This window comes from Cyprinodon variegatus, unplaced genomic scaffold (assembly GCF_000732505.1).
Source record: "Cyprinodon variegatus isolate N-32 unplaced genomic scaffold, C_variegatus-1.0 Scaffold385, whole genome shotgun sequence".
NCBI lineage: Eukaryota > Metazoa > Chordata > Actinopteri > Cyprinodontiformes > Cyprinodontidae > Cyprinodon > Cyprinodon variegatus.
This window is the reverse complement of record NW_015150838.1, coordinates 702,490-715,632: the sequence shown is the minus strand read 5'-3', so window position 1 is coordinate 715,632 and position 13,143 is coordinate 702,490. Positions and strand designations below refer to the sequence as shown.

General features: G+C 37.1%; 1 protein-coding gene across 8 annotated transcripts in view; it reads left to right on the top strand.

Annotated features, from left to right (window-relative positions):
- The window catches only part of dlg3 (discs, large homolog 3 (Drosophila)), a 131,022-nt gene that overhangs the window by 26,874 nt on the left and 91,005 nt on the right, over window positions 1-13,143 (top strand). For 4 of the 8 annotated variants that reach the window (XM_015387092.1, XM_015387088.1, XM_015387086.1 and 1 more), the window contains exon 1: window positions 3,908-5,121. The exons of 3 other annotated variants lie outside the window; for them this stretch is intronic. In XM_015387092.1, the coding sequence (XP_015242578.1) occupies window positions 4,732-5,121 (390 nt within the window). In that variant the 5' untranslated portion in view covers window positions 3,908-4,731. Of the gene's footprint in view, window positions 1-3,906; window positions 5,122-13,143 lie in introns of those variants that run through there. One more of the 8 variants, XM_015387091.1, reaches the window with a different exon arrangement.

The window sequence follows — 13,143 nt, the reverse complement described above, 5'->3', positions numbered from 1 at the left end:
AGCGGGGTGAGTGGGCAATTACAGTTTATTTAGCATTCCGCTGCACTCACAGATGCATAAGCACTTTGTTGTTTTCTCTGCATCTCTCTATTTTTACTTCCCCTTCTGTTCAGCACCATGCTTCAGTAAAGCCCCCTCTAGTAATTGCATTTCTGCCCACACACAGGGCACCTCAGCTTCTTCTCTTCTCCACTGTGGTATCTGTCATGGACCTGCAGCACCTTTATGCTTTTTCTGAATATCCTCACCTTCCTTTTTTACCACCTACTTGCATCCCTTTCATGGCTCTTCTCCTTTGGCTTCATTTCTTTTATGCTTGCACAAACAGTATTTCTCAGCTCTTATTTTTTAGCTTCTCTTAGTGGGCATTTTTTCCGTTCGCCCTTTTCCTCTAATTTTTTTCTTTTTTGCAACTAAAACCTATTTAATAGTGTTTTTGGTTAATTGGCATTTCATTTTGTTATTTAACCCCCTTATTTAAGACCTTATTCTACGTACTTCCACATAGGTTTCATGTATTAAATGTAGAGTTGCATATTTAGGTTCCTTTACTATTGAAACTACATATAAAACATGCTTCTTCATCATTCCTGCAATAATCAAATGCTACAGCAGAGATGCCTAGTCCATTTTTATTGGGACCCTGCCACTTTAAGACTGCCTCACTACCGACTGTCCTTTTATGGTCCTACATCCGGTCAGGTGACAAAGGAGCAGTCACACAGCTTCTCAGAGAAATGCCTAGAAATGACTGAAAAGCTCAATGCACGGTTTGTGCAGTGGTTGGGGGTTGTAATACTTGTTATTAACTGAATGTGTATGTGTGCGGGTTTATGCCAGGATGTCCAGGTGGGTTTATGTAATAAGGTCTGTGCAGACTGTTGCTGAGCTGATGGTGTTAAAGGAACTGCAAGGTGGTATACTGAGAGTCTCCTAATTGAATGCATCTTTTTAATTTGCCAAGGAGATTTTCAGAACGCACATTTATTCAAAATAAAAAGTATTGATTAAGCCCTCTGGCTGTTACATTAATATAATATAATTTGAACTTGCATATAAGTTAGATGGATGAATCGTTCACCTAGGTTTAATTACACTTGACTGTATTTAATTTTATATAAATTTAACCTATTTGAGATTTATTTACATTCTTTATTTAATTCTATGAGTTACATTATTTTCTATTCTATTGCAATTAATTAAAAATTGTTATTTAAGTATATTTATTTCCATCTTATTTTGGGTAATTTAGGTTTTAAACATTTTGGCAGCATTACCACTACTATAAAGATTAAAAACAGCAGCAATAATTAACCGATCTCATTGTTCTCTTCATTTTGGATATTTAATGTTAAACAATCAGTGGTATTGAGCTTTTATTTAAAACTTTTACTCTGATCCTTTTTTTTTAATGCATCTGTCTTAAATTGGAGCTGATATATGAATTTAACGTTTTACTTCTTAATTCGTTGTTTAATGATTATTATCAGAACAATCCTTAGTCCAGTTGTAACTCTTGATAGGGTATAACTGAAAAAATAATTATCAGGATTATCATTAAGCCTTGGTTCAAACCTAAAGTTTGCCTTTGCTGTATAATATACAACCCTGTTCTTTTTAGCTTTACAAATTTGTCGCTCATATAGATAATATTATAAGAAGACACTCCCTGCTTTCATTTCAAGTTTTTTTCTTAATAATGCAAATCAGTATCTTAGGTTCAGTTTATTTATTTACGCATTCTGACTGCCCTGACTATAGCCATAGAATAAAAGTGGGAAGGTTTAGTTTCAGTATGTAAGCGGTCAGGTGTGTGTCTGGATTGATGTGCTTCCATCGTTTGCTTCAAAGCTCTACCTCACCACCCTCATTGACCTCAGAGGGGTTTGTGGCCTCATCCTGAAGCATTTAGAGGTTCCTTGCTTCTGTATTGGATTGCAGTTCCTGGTGGTGAGACTAGGATGGAGTGAAAGAATATCATTAGAAAGAAGTGAGTTACTGTTGCATGTAATTAAGTGTGGCTGAGCCTGCTGTGTGAGTCTCTTAGAAGGGTTGTTACAGAATGCAGCAAAGCTTCATACTAAGATCCTTTTTTAGTTTGATCAGAATGCTAAACTGATGTTAAATTTAAAGCTGAAACATAGCAAAGGTGCACTGTTTTATTATAAGCCCCATGATATAAAAAACAGATAATGTTGCAAGCTGATGCTCTTTTCTGCATAGCTATTTATTATATTACTATTGTACTTACAGCAGGCTTATTTTATTTTATATTTTTTTTAATTGACATTCAATGTTGAAAGTACAGTCACTCTTTGAACAGGGAAACGTTTGCCTTAACTGTGCATACAACGAGAAAAGCTTTTTATTTAAGTTTGATTTGATAACGTGCAAGGCTACATTTAAACACACTCTACCCCACAATGACACACCCTGCTCTGTTCCCCATCACATTTCATTAATAATACATACGTACAGGGCTTTAATGGCGACAGTGTAACACTTTCCACCAGCTCCCTCTAAAGACAAACCTTCTCTTTCCATATCGAGATGTTTCATATTAGAATTAAACCATAAATTCATTAGCATGTAAAATGGCTCACAGGCAGTCCTATCAAATTACTGAAAAATCTAACTGCCACAGTAACATGAAAGCCATGTATGCTCTCCTTTTCTTCTTTTCCCTTTACACATTCACACTCTCAGTCTCTTCCTCCACCCACTTGAAAGCCAAAGCGTGTAATCTTATTGGTTTGGTACACATGCGTTGATGTCATCATTGTGAACTTGAAATAATTCCCCAACGGTTTCTAAACCAGGCTCCACGAGGGCAGATTTCTTCCGCTGAGCTTATTTTGACCGAGCCTTGCACATGAGCGGGAAAATTATTCAACAACAACCCGCAGTGAAAAAGTGGGGGGGGGGATGAAGACTGTTAAAGCAGCAGCTTCTCTACAGCTGAGAGGAAACTGTTAGATTAGATTCATCGAGAAGGCCAGCTCTGTCCCAGGATGCCTCCTTAGCTCACTGCAGGTGCTGAGAGACAAGAATATCGTCACTTTTAGACCGTTTCCCAGCCCATGCATGAAGCTGTTGCAGAGCAGCCTATTCTGACATGTATTTGAATTGATTTGAATAACTGCACTTTCTTATCCTGTTCATTTGCACATACTCTACAGTCTCTTATTCTCACTTTGTTTCTTATTTTTGTACCTTTGTGTGGATCAAAATTCTTTGAATTGCCTGCCTCTTTGCTGCTGGTACACTTGAATTTCCCCGCTACTAGTAAAAGTAATACACAGTGATACTTCTACTGTGAGGTTATTCATTGATGTGAGCTGTGGCAGAGAGCCTGAGGAATGCCACTGATAGCACAGCACAGGCCAGCCGCTAAGTCTGTGGCTGAACTAGAGATGACCGGAGGAGGCAGCCAGTGATCAGTTGGAGGGACAGGGGTGGTCATTGTAAGTTGGATTTTGGCTGCACTGGCCTGATGAAAAACATGGATTAAACTCTCTTTTGATGGATTACTGTCTGGGGTCGTCATTGACTGATTGCGGATTACGACTCCCTTGCTCTTTCTCTTAAAATATCAAGGAAACAAACGTTTGTCATGCTTTTTTTTTTTCTTTTACCATGGCGTACTTCATAAAGAAGTGCCTCCTCACCCAAGGCAGGCAGCAGTGAGGCATCCATGTCGCTGGCCCTTTAAGAGGCAGCTAGTGAAGCGCTCAGTCCTGTTGGTGCTGCTGCTGCTGATGGTAACGCTGCAAGTTGATTGGCTGTGGCTGTCAGGACTGAGCTGCTAGAAGGATGCTGCTACGTATCCCGATCCCCCCCCACCACCACCACCTCCCATTCTCTCTCACCAACCTCCCTCTTGCTTCCTCGCATCTCTCTGAATAATCCACATCTAGGGCAAGCTGACTGAGAGGCGATCCAGCGCTCAGCTCCTCTCTGCAGGCTGGGAAAAGAGACAGAGAGCGAAAGGCAACGATTTTCAACGCAGGAGGAAGAAAAAAAACGTGAGATTTTTTTTTGACACATCAAGAAGATACAAAATCAACAAAGGAAGATTTTCATTTGCGGATATCATTTATTTATACATATTGTTTATATATCTATATATATATTTGTACACACGCATATAGATATTTATATATATAAATATACATTTATCCTTGTACATATCCGTATTTGTGCTCGTCTGTTTATATTAATATTTTTATATGTATTTGTGTGTGTAAATATATATGATATATAAACAAAAGAATCTATATATCTATGAATTTATATGCGTATCACTGTGAGCCAAGAGAAGCAAGAAGAAATTTCTATAATTTCTATCATCAGGGCTGGTCTCTGATTGCGTGGTGGCATACAATATCTTAAATATTTCCTTTGATCTTCTACGTCAAGAGGACAAAGACTACGTGCCCATTTTGTATTTTTGTTTTTCTGTTGCTGCTTCCCATCTGTCTCAGTTTCAGCCTTTTTTTTTTCTCTTCGTCCACGAGGAATAAGGCGGGGAACAGCCGGATTTGACCAAAAAAAAGAGAAAAAAAACGAAAAAAGAAGGGAAATCTGTACAAATTCCAGTGATTTGTGTTATTTCCTTCGGCGTAAGTGCTCTGTGTGCCGATCACAGCGTGCCGTGTGAGATCTGAGGAGGCAGCAGAGACCGAGTGCCACGCCGCTCATCTCAGCGTCAGCCCAGCCAGCACAGCCAGCATGCACAAACACCACCACTGCTGCAAGTGCCCAGAATGTTATGAGGTGACCCGTATGGCAGCTCTGCGCAGGATGGATGCCCCGGCTTACGGAGGAGACTGGCAGGCCGAGCCCTATGGATACCCACCTGGGTATGGGGGAGGACAGACCTTACCCCCTCCAGCCTCAGGAGGGGGTGGAAACATGGGAGGTGGAGGAGGTGGTGGTGGAGGAGGAGGAGGTGGCACTTTGGGGAGAAGTAAGGGCAAGATTATGTCTGGTGGAGGCCCCGGAGGCCCCAACCCAAAGGGCCAGTCCAAGGGTGGACCCAAAGTAAATGGCAACAACTCCAGTGGACAAGGAGGATGGTGGCCTGAGTGCACCTGCACCAACCGGGAGTGGTATGACCAGGTAAACCTTCCTGCTCACTCTGTTGGGGTCTGCTAGAGATCACATAAGCTGCTGTAATAGTGAAAAATAAAAGTGAGTCTACTCTTAGCCACCTTTGCTAGTTAGTTAGTCAAGACGCCCCTTTTAAATATCTTTTGACTCTGGTTCCTCTGTTGGAACGTGTTGAATCTGGTTTCAGTACATGGAGATGATCTGGATGTATGGCACTAATGCAGATGACTAATACCTATAGATTTAGCACACCTACTGCGGGTTCCCAAAGGCTTACACTGATGCAGACGCTACAGGCCACCAGGATACTGCCTTTTTTTTCATGCTTTGAAATTTATATTTAAAATGTAATTAGTGTCTGACTTTCAAAATTAGATGAAAGAAATATGGATTTGTTGCTGATCAGTTGAGTAAGGGATAAAGTCTCATTAGCAAATTGATACTGAAATCGATGTTTGATACCAGGGTTGTTTTCATTAGGCAGGCCTAGTGATTAAAACAACCTCCCTATAATGAGATAGCCTTATTATAGAGACCTAGCTCTTTCTAAACACTGCATGTTTTACATGTTGCACAGAATGAAGGAAAACCGTTTCTTGTTCCTAGCGGGCTCCATTTTGATTCCGTTAGTGCCATTTGTTAACGTGTGTATATAAATGTGGGTTAAGAAAAGGTCAGAACAGCTTCAGAGGCTCAGCCGTTAATTAATCAAGGTGCACGCATGTGAGAATGAGAGTGATCTCAGGGTGGGGGAAGGGCAGCTTGGAGAGCATGAGATTCAAGAAATGGCTTTCACTGTGCATGAGTATGTGTTTATGGTGTCTTGCATTTGCGACAAGTGAAACCATCTGCATTGCTTGGATTGCTCATTGTTATGTCCGACTGTTGTCCTGAAAGATAAAATTGAAATACAGAAGGCCAATAGAAAATGGAGCCTTCATATGAGCCACGACCTTGCTGATATTAGTAGATTACAGCTGATGAGGAAGGATTTCAGCTTTAGGGACATGAGATGAAACAGAATATGTATGTTTCTGTTATTCGGACCAAGCAGGATTGATCCATGTTTCACATGTTTGAAAGCTTGCAGTAAATGTAATTATGTAAGCAATTATTGCTAGCATGGAGATTTTAGTGATTATTAGTGGAATTAATCCCTCACATGCAGCACATTCATTCGGTATTGTATTCATATTGTAAATTGGTTAAATCTCAATCAAATAAGACTAAAACAATTGCATTTTTTATTCCTTTTGAGTAAGCTGAATCTGTATCAGTAAGGAGAACAAATGCATTTTTGTATTCCTCTTGTTAATAATTTTATCCCTGGATTAAAATGGTTTGTTTTTTGCTCCTTTAGTGCAACAGCAGCTATAGTGTTTTACAGCCAAAAGCTTTAGTTTTGGATGAGTTATTAGGGGTTAGTATGGTGCAAATGTGATAAGATTTTTTGGTTGAAAAGTGAGAGAAATAAACCAATAAACAAAGACGGAAGCCTTAAAAATAAGAGGGGAGGAGGTTATGTAAGAGGAGTCAGTTGGAAAGTAGCTGGACAGACACTGACACTATGGGAAAACATCTGTCCCTCCGTTTTTTTTTTTTTAACATTCATGTTATGGGCGAGTTTGTGCCCCCCCCCCATCCCTACTACATCCAGCATGACATAGCTGGATTCCCACATTCCTAATGCCTCCTTCCACCCTTCCATTTCCCTCCACCACTGCTGCACATTCTCTTTGTGAAATATGAATCAACCTCTTTCCTAAAATATCTTTCCAAACAAGAATATTATCAGAAATCTGTAAATTAATTTATTAAAAATCCCAAAACTCCTCTGTTTAAATTCATTTCTGATCAAGCTAAGGGTATGAAATGAACATCATGTCAGTCAAGATGCCAAATACTTATGATTGCGAAGGAATTTTAATAAACAAATAAGTACTTATGTAAGCATTGTTGATGAATAAAAGAAATAAGTATTTAACAAAAAGACAAAGCCAATCGCAACCATGCATAGAAAGTAAAAATATTAACTGAAATGTGATGGTTTCTCCTTTCTAACTCTTATGGTGCAAAACGTACTACTGGCATTGATTGCAGATTTATTTCTAAAATCTAGTTATTATTTTCAGAAATCCCACAAAATTTCTTAATTAATCTACTGAAATCAGGGTTTTTCTTTCATGATTTCTGAAACAGCGGTCATAAAAATAAATAAAGAAGTAACTTCAAAAATCAATTACCACATCTTTGCAAAGACCTGGAATTAATAACTTTAAGTTTGTCAATAAAACAATATCTAATCCATTCAAATGCAAAGACCATGTAACTAAAGAAAATATGCATTAGATTTAACTAAAAGCTTATTGCTAAACATTTAAATAAGCTGATAGAATAAGCAGAGAGTCTAGTAAAGTCATATGGACCAGAATTAAAACCTTGGACATCACTACTGTACATACGGCAGGTTTTTGTTGGAGGAATAGCAGCGGATATCATTCAAAAGAAACCCCACCAACCAGGAACTCTGGAGGTAGGAGCATCATGTTGTGGGCCGTTTTGTCACCCTATATTGGCAGACTGATAAATGAAGTATTAATGTCAAATTGTTCTCAGGCAGTCTTGAGGATAATACGAGGGTGGACTGCACATCCAGCCAAATGAATTAATTGGCTTCAGAGATGAAAATAAAGACTTGAATCTCTGTAAAATTCTGTTGAAGGGAACTGAGGCTGATACTCTAGCGATGCACGGGACTTATTTTCAATACACAACTCATCTTTAAAAAGCTGTTTTTTCCTACATTTTAAACACATTGCACTTGAACAACTGTGTTCCACTTTATCAAATATAACTCACATAATGAAGTAGCATGTCGTTTATTTACTTGTATGTTTATATAACCTGGGTAGTTACCAACATCTGGTGCAGCTTTCCTGTTACCAGACCTTTTGAGAATATACAGAGCACAAAAAACATTGAATAATACTAATTTCCTACAGTAACTACCCATTTGTTTGATGGTTAGCATGATGTCATTCATTGAAAATTTAAAGGCCTCATCATGTGACTTTGTTTGGATGGCTCTAAAGTATGTAAGAATATTTTTGCTCTGGTTTACCCTGGCACATGATCTTGAGGCTTTCTCATTTTTTTCCTTCCCTTTGTCATCTATTTACAAATGGTTGTACGGCTTTTGTCAAAAGCTTGCTAGGTTAATTATGGCTGATTTCAGCTGGGATTGTGAGAATATTGTTTTAGAACAAGAGCTTTTGAATTAAAATCTGAGGAAAGTGGAGACCTCAGTCTACTGGGATCATCCATTAGAAAGCTCTCTCTTTGCCCCGGCGGGCAGCAATCTATCTTTGTCTGTTCTCCAGCTCTGTGGCTATGATTAGCTTTAAATATTAACTGGAGTTTACCTTATTTATTAGCATCAGATTTAGTTAAAAAATGCTCCGCCAGAAGTATTGTTTATAACTGGCTGTGTGGCGGTGTATTAAATGAATGCACAGACACAGTGGGCGTTCCATGCTTAACACTCCCAAAGGTGATTATTACATGAAAGCCTTCAGGCCTTGATCAGAAAGTGTGTGTATGTGCATACTGGTGTGTGTTCTTATATTTTTACAGTTAGATTGATTTATCGGTGTCATTGGTTGGTACATCTGTCTGATGAGATTTTGCTTGGTTGGATTTGATTTGATTTGCCTTTCCTGTAGTGGCGTTCCAGAGAGTATTAACTGATGGGATTAACAAGAGCAACACGTCCGAAAGTCTTGAGCTGGATCGCACACTGTGATCTTAAAAGGATCCATTGAAAACCAGGGATGTTGTCATTAATTTAAAGATAAAGGGATTTATTTGAACATTTCGCAGAGATTTTTTTTTCCCACCTCAAAGTGCACTTATATCATAAACTGCATAATTTTTCATTTTATTTCATTACCTTTGATTCATTATTTTGCATTTTTGTCTTTCTGTCATGAGTGGTTATTTGTATTTGGAACAGAATGGATTTCACTGAATGTGTAAAGCAAAAAAAAAAATTAAAATAAAATAAATTTTGTTAAACTTGACATCACTGTTTTAAAACAGTAACAACTGAATTGGCATTTCAAACTAATGTAGCTTAAATGGGCTCTACGCACAGCTCCACTACTTCCTGAACTTCAGCCTTCTCCTTTGTTTCATTGCTGGACAAACTGATTAATCAAGGTGCGTCTGACCTCAGTAACCATGACAACAATGGCCAGACACACCTGGATGAATCCCTATTATTATACCCTAGTACCAGTCAACAAGGTAAGCTTTAGCAAAAACTGTTAGCTCCATGTTTATTCCCTTAAAAAATTTAGGAAATTAGAGTATTGACAATATGATATTTAAAATAACATTACAAGACCAATAGGAAAACATACAGAAATGTGGGTTCATTTAAAATGTATGCTTAATACCTGCTATAGATTATTATATTTAAAAAAGCCAGATCTGAAAAAAACTAGCGCTGGTTCTGAAAAAGCAACAATTGAAATTTAAAACATTTTCATGGTGATATAGAGCTAAGCAAGAGGAGCTAGAGCAAAACGGGTTTAATTTTTCTAGTATCAGGTGTTCTAACTTCCCCTAATGCTGTTGTGGTGTAATTTCTGGGCCTTTTTTGAAACCTTTTTGTTAACTTAATTAAGACTGATATTATATTAGGAGTAGAGGCAACGTGACACTAGATGTGTGTGAGAGCACTTGCTTTAAAATAAGGACTGTATTATTTTGAAAGGGAGAATGAATAGGATTCAGCATCTTAAATTGGAGATTACAAGCCAGGGTTATGAAAACAGCAGTCTTTGTGGTTATTCCTGAGAAAATATAGATGTTTACTTTAATCCTGCCCCCAATTACTAGTCCAGCATGGTCTTTGACAAACACCCGTTAAAGTGTTAAACAGGAGTGGCTTTACTCTCAGCAGAAATGACAGAGCCTTTTCAGGTGTCTTCTCCATATCTGAGTTCATTTTGAGAATAATAAAAGTAGCTGCAGTTTGAGCCTCCCTATAACAACCTTCACGCTCACAGTGTATTGCTGTTAACTGACATTGTAGTGCTTAAATCTAATCCACTCATGAACCAGCAAAAGATCAGATTATGTTGATACGACTTGTAATTTTACACAGTATATATCTGATTTACTGTGCACACATTTCACTTTTCCATTGAATTCAGAAGAAGAAAAATTTCAAAAATGAAGGTTTTTGATTTTTTTTTTGGCGCATTTTGATTCCAACAAGACAATGCTTATTGATATATGCTATTATTAATATAAATGCAGGTATAGAAAGCATTGACAAATCCAAATTGCAGATATTTAAACTATTGAGAACTGTATTAAAAATGCAGAAATTTTGAATCAGAAACAGCCATAAGATGCAGGGGAAAGTTTATATTCTAAATTAAAGGAGGATAAATTGATTAGAGAGGGATGGCTCTTTAAGATGATGTAGTAAAAAGTTCCTGTATGGGCCAGATGACCCTAAACCATTGAAACCAGGGATGGCTGGTTTTCAGCAGGAATCTTCTGTCATTTGTCTATCAGGTCAAAAGGTTACTGGATTTCTATGCTTTACTAAGTAGTTTAAACCATTTTGATTGAGAGAATGTTTTCTATCATTGTATTTTTTTCCCCTTTTTTAAAATTGTTAAGATTATTATAAACCCATTATAATTATATGCGATGTTAAGTACATGTACTGCCTTTATGTGATACTTATGGGCAGGATTTATTTGCTGCTGATGGTCATGTTTGTAGCAAATGAGACATTAGAGATTTTAACTTTAGGCTGTACATAGAATAGCTAACCATATGAATAATAACTCAGATCTCCTGTTTGTGATTAACTGGCATTTGATAAATAACCAGTAGATTTGAATATAATTTTTTTCTGTCTCCAAAGGTAAACAAACTGTGTAATAGCAAGACAAAGGAAGTCATTTAGTTCTCGTAAGGCCTTATAATTAGTTAAATAGGACATAGTCCAATGGGTTATCAATAATTTAAGTAATGCAGAAGAAGTGTATGAAAAATTTATCCACCCAACGATTCAGTAGCTTGTACTATCACCTTTAGTAACAATAATAAATCAGCTTCTGGTTTGTCCTACCACTTCATTAGTGTTGGAATAAAATCAGGGGTTTAACTAGGGCAGTGCAGCATATATTCTCTTTTTATTTGCTGCTGTGCTTTGAATTATTATTCTTTTGTGTGACCGAATTTAACCAAGCTTTAAGTGTGACATACTTGACTTGATAACACCTTGGTATGCAGGTGAATTAGTCGGCAGCTTAAAGACTAAAGTATCGACATCCTGTAGCCCCAATTATCATCTCACCACCACCATACCTCATGATGGCTATGAGGAATTATTTTTGATAAGATCTATATGAGTTACTCCAGGGCTGAACGATTTAGCCTAAAATAAAAATAAAAACACCAGCATGTAGACGTTTCATTTCAGAATTTCAGGTTTGACCTTGAAAACTTCCTTTTCCAGTGTCCATTGATGAAAGAACTTACCTTAACCTTTTGAGAGGCGGGTAGAGTAACACAGATATATACTCTTGTCAAAGAAGCAATACCCAAACATGTTTCTACTGAAGTAAAAGTGAAAAATAGTCATCCAACCAATTACATAACAAGAGTAAAAAAGTACTTGATTAAAAGGCTGCTCAACTAAGGAGTACATTTCTATTGTTTAAAATGAAATAATGAGACAGACTATAATATAACATTTTAAAGGCTAGAAGAGAGTTATGATTACAGTAAAAAAATGAACTACATTTATTCACATGAAAATCTTCTCAAAATCTTTTTTTTTGTTTACACAAAACATAGGAAACCATTTCTTGAAGTATATAAAGTATGCATGACTGAACAGAAAACACTACCTCCACTGACAATATTTCCTTTGTTTCTGTACATTACATTGATCTCCATGTCTCAGCACATACAACTAACATTTAAACAAAGATTATTTACAAAAGAGAATAGTAATTTAAGTTAAATTTATACTGTCTGATGACGCATATTAGGTTTTAATGTTTTTTTTTAAAATCACTCACAGTGGGTAGAGAACTGAAGGGTTTTACTTAAGTAAAAATAAAAAGTAAGGTGCAGTGAAACCACTCCTAAATGTACATTTTTATCATAAAGTTACTCAATTAAATGTAACTGAGTAAATATAACTAGCTACTGCCTACCTCTGAACCTTTGTGTGGCAAAGTGATAACTTTTAGGTGCATGCATGGATCTGCTTGCTAGCTGCAACTTCCTCTTCCCTTCTGTGTGATGGCAAACCCAGCGTATTAACAACGCCTAAGGACTGGGGTGAGAAATTTAATGCCTTACTCGTGTGAAATACAATATGACCAAAATAGAGTTAGTCTGTGATTTAAATATTATTTTATTTTGTTATTTTTGTTTGACTCTAATCTGCTCTATTAAAAAAAACTAACAAACAAAAAAATAGATGTCTTCTCCAGCAGGTCTTCCAAGCGAGCTAAAACTAATATCCAGTTCTAATCATTTTGTAAAAAGCTTAAAAGTAAACAAATATCAAACACCTAAACTAAGTAACGTGAAGTTAAGCATATAGATTTAGGGTTTCTCTTTTATTGTATTTTTATCGTATTATCATATGTTCAATATGATTATGACCCTCAACTAGTGTTTTGGTTAGTACTCCGTATCGGTGAGTAAGTCAGTACTTCTATTTCGGTTAGAAAAATCTTTCGTGGTTGCATCCCTATCTATAACTAGCTATATGGGTTTTAAAGCTAAATGTTCTTTGGCAGAGAGGATTTTTAGATGGTGATTTTTTTTTTTTTTTTTTTTTTTTTTTTTTTTTTTTCCCAGGTTGGGGTCTCAACCGCACCCTCTCCCAAATATTAAAGTTCTTGAAAAGCCGTTCCCCGTTATGGGAGCTGAAGGTTTTGACCTGGAAGCTGCTGTAGATTTGACCCAGAGCCTGAACGCTCTAAA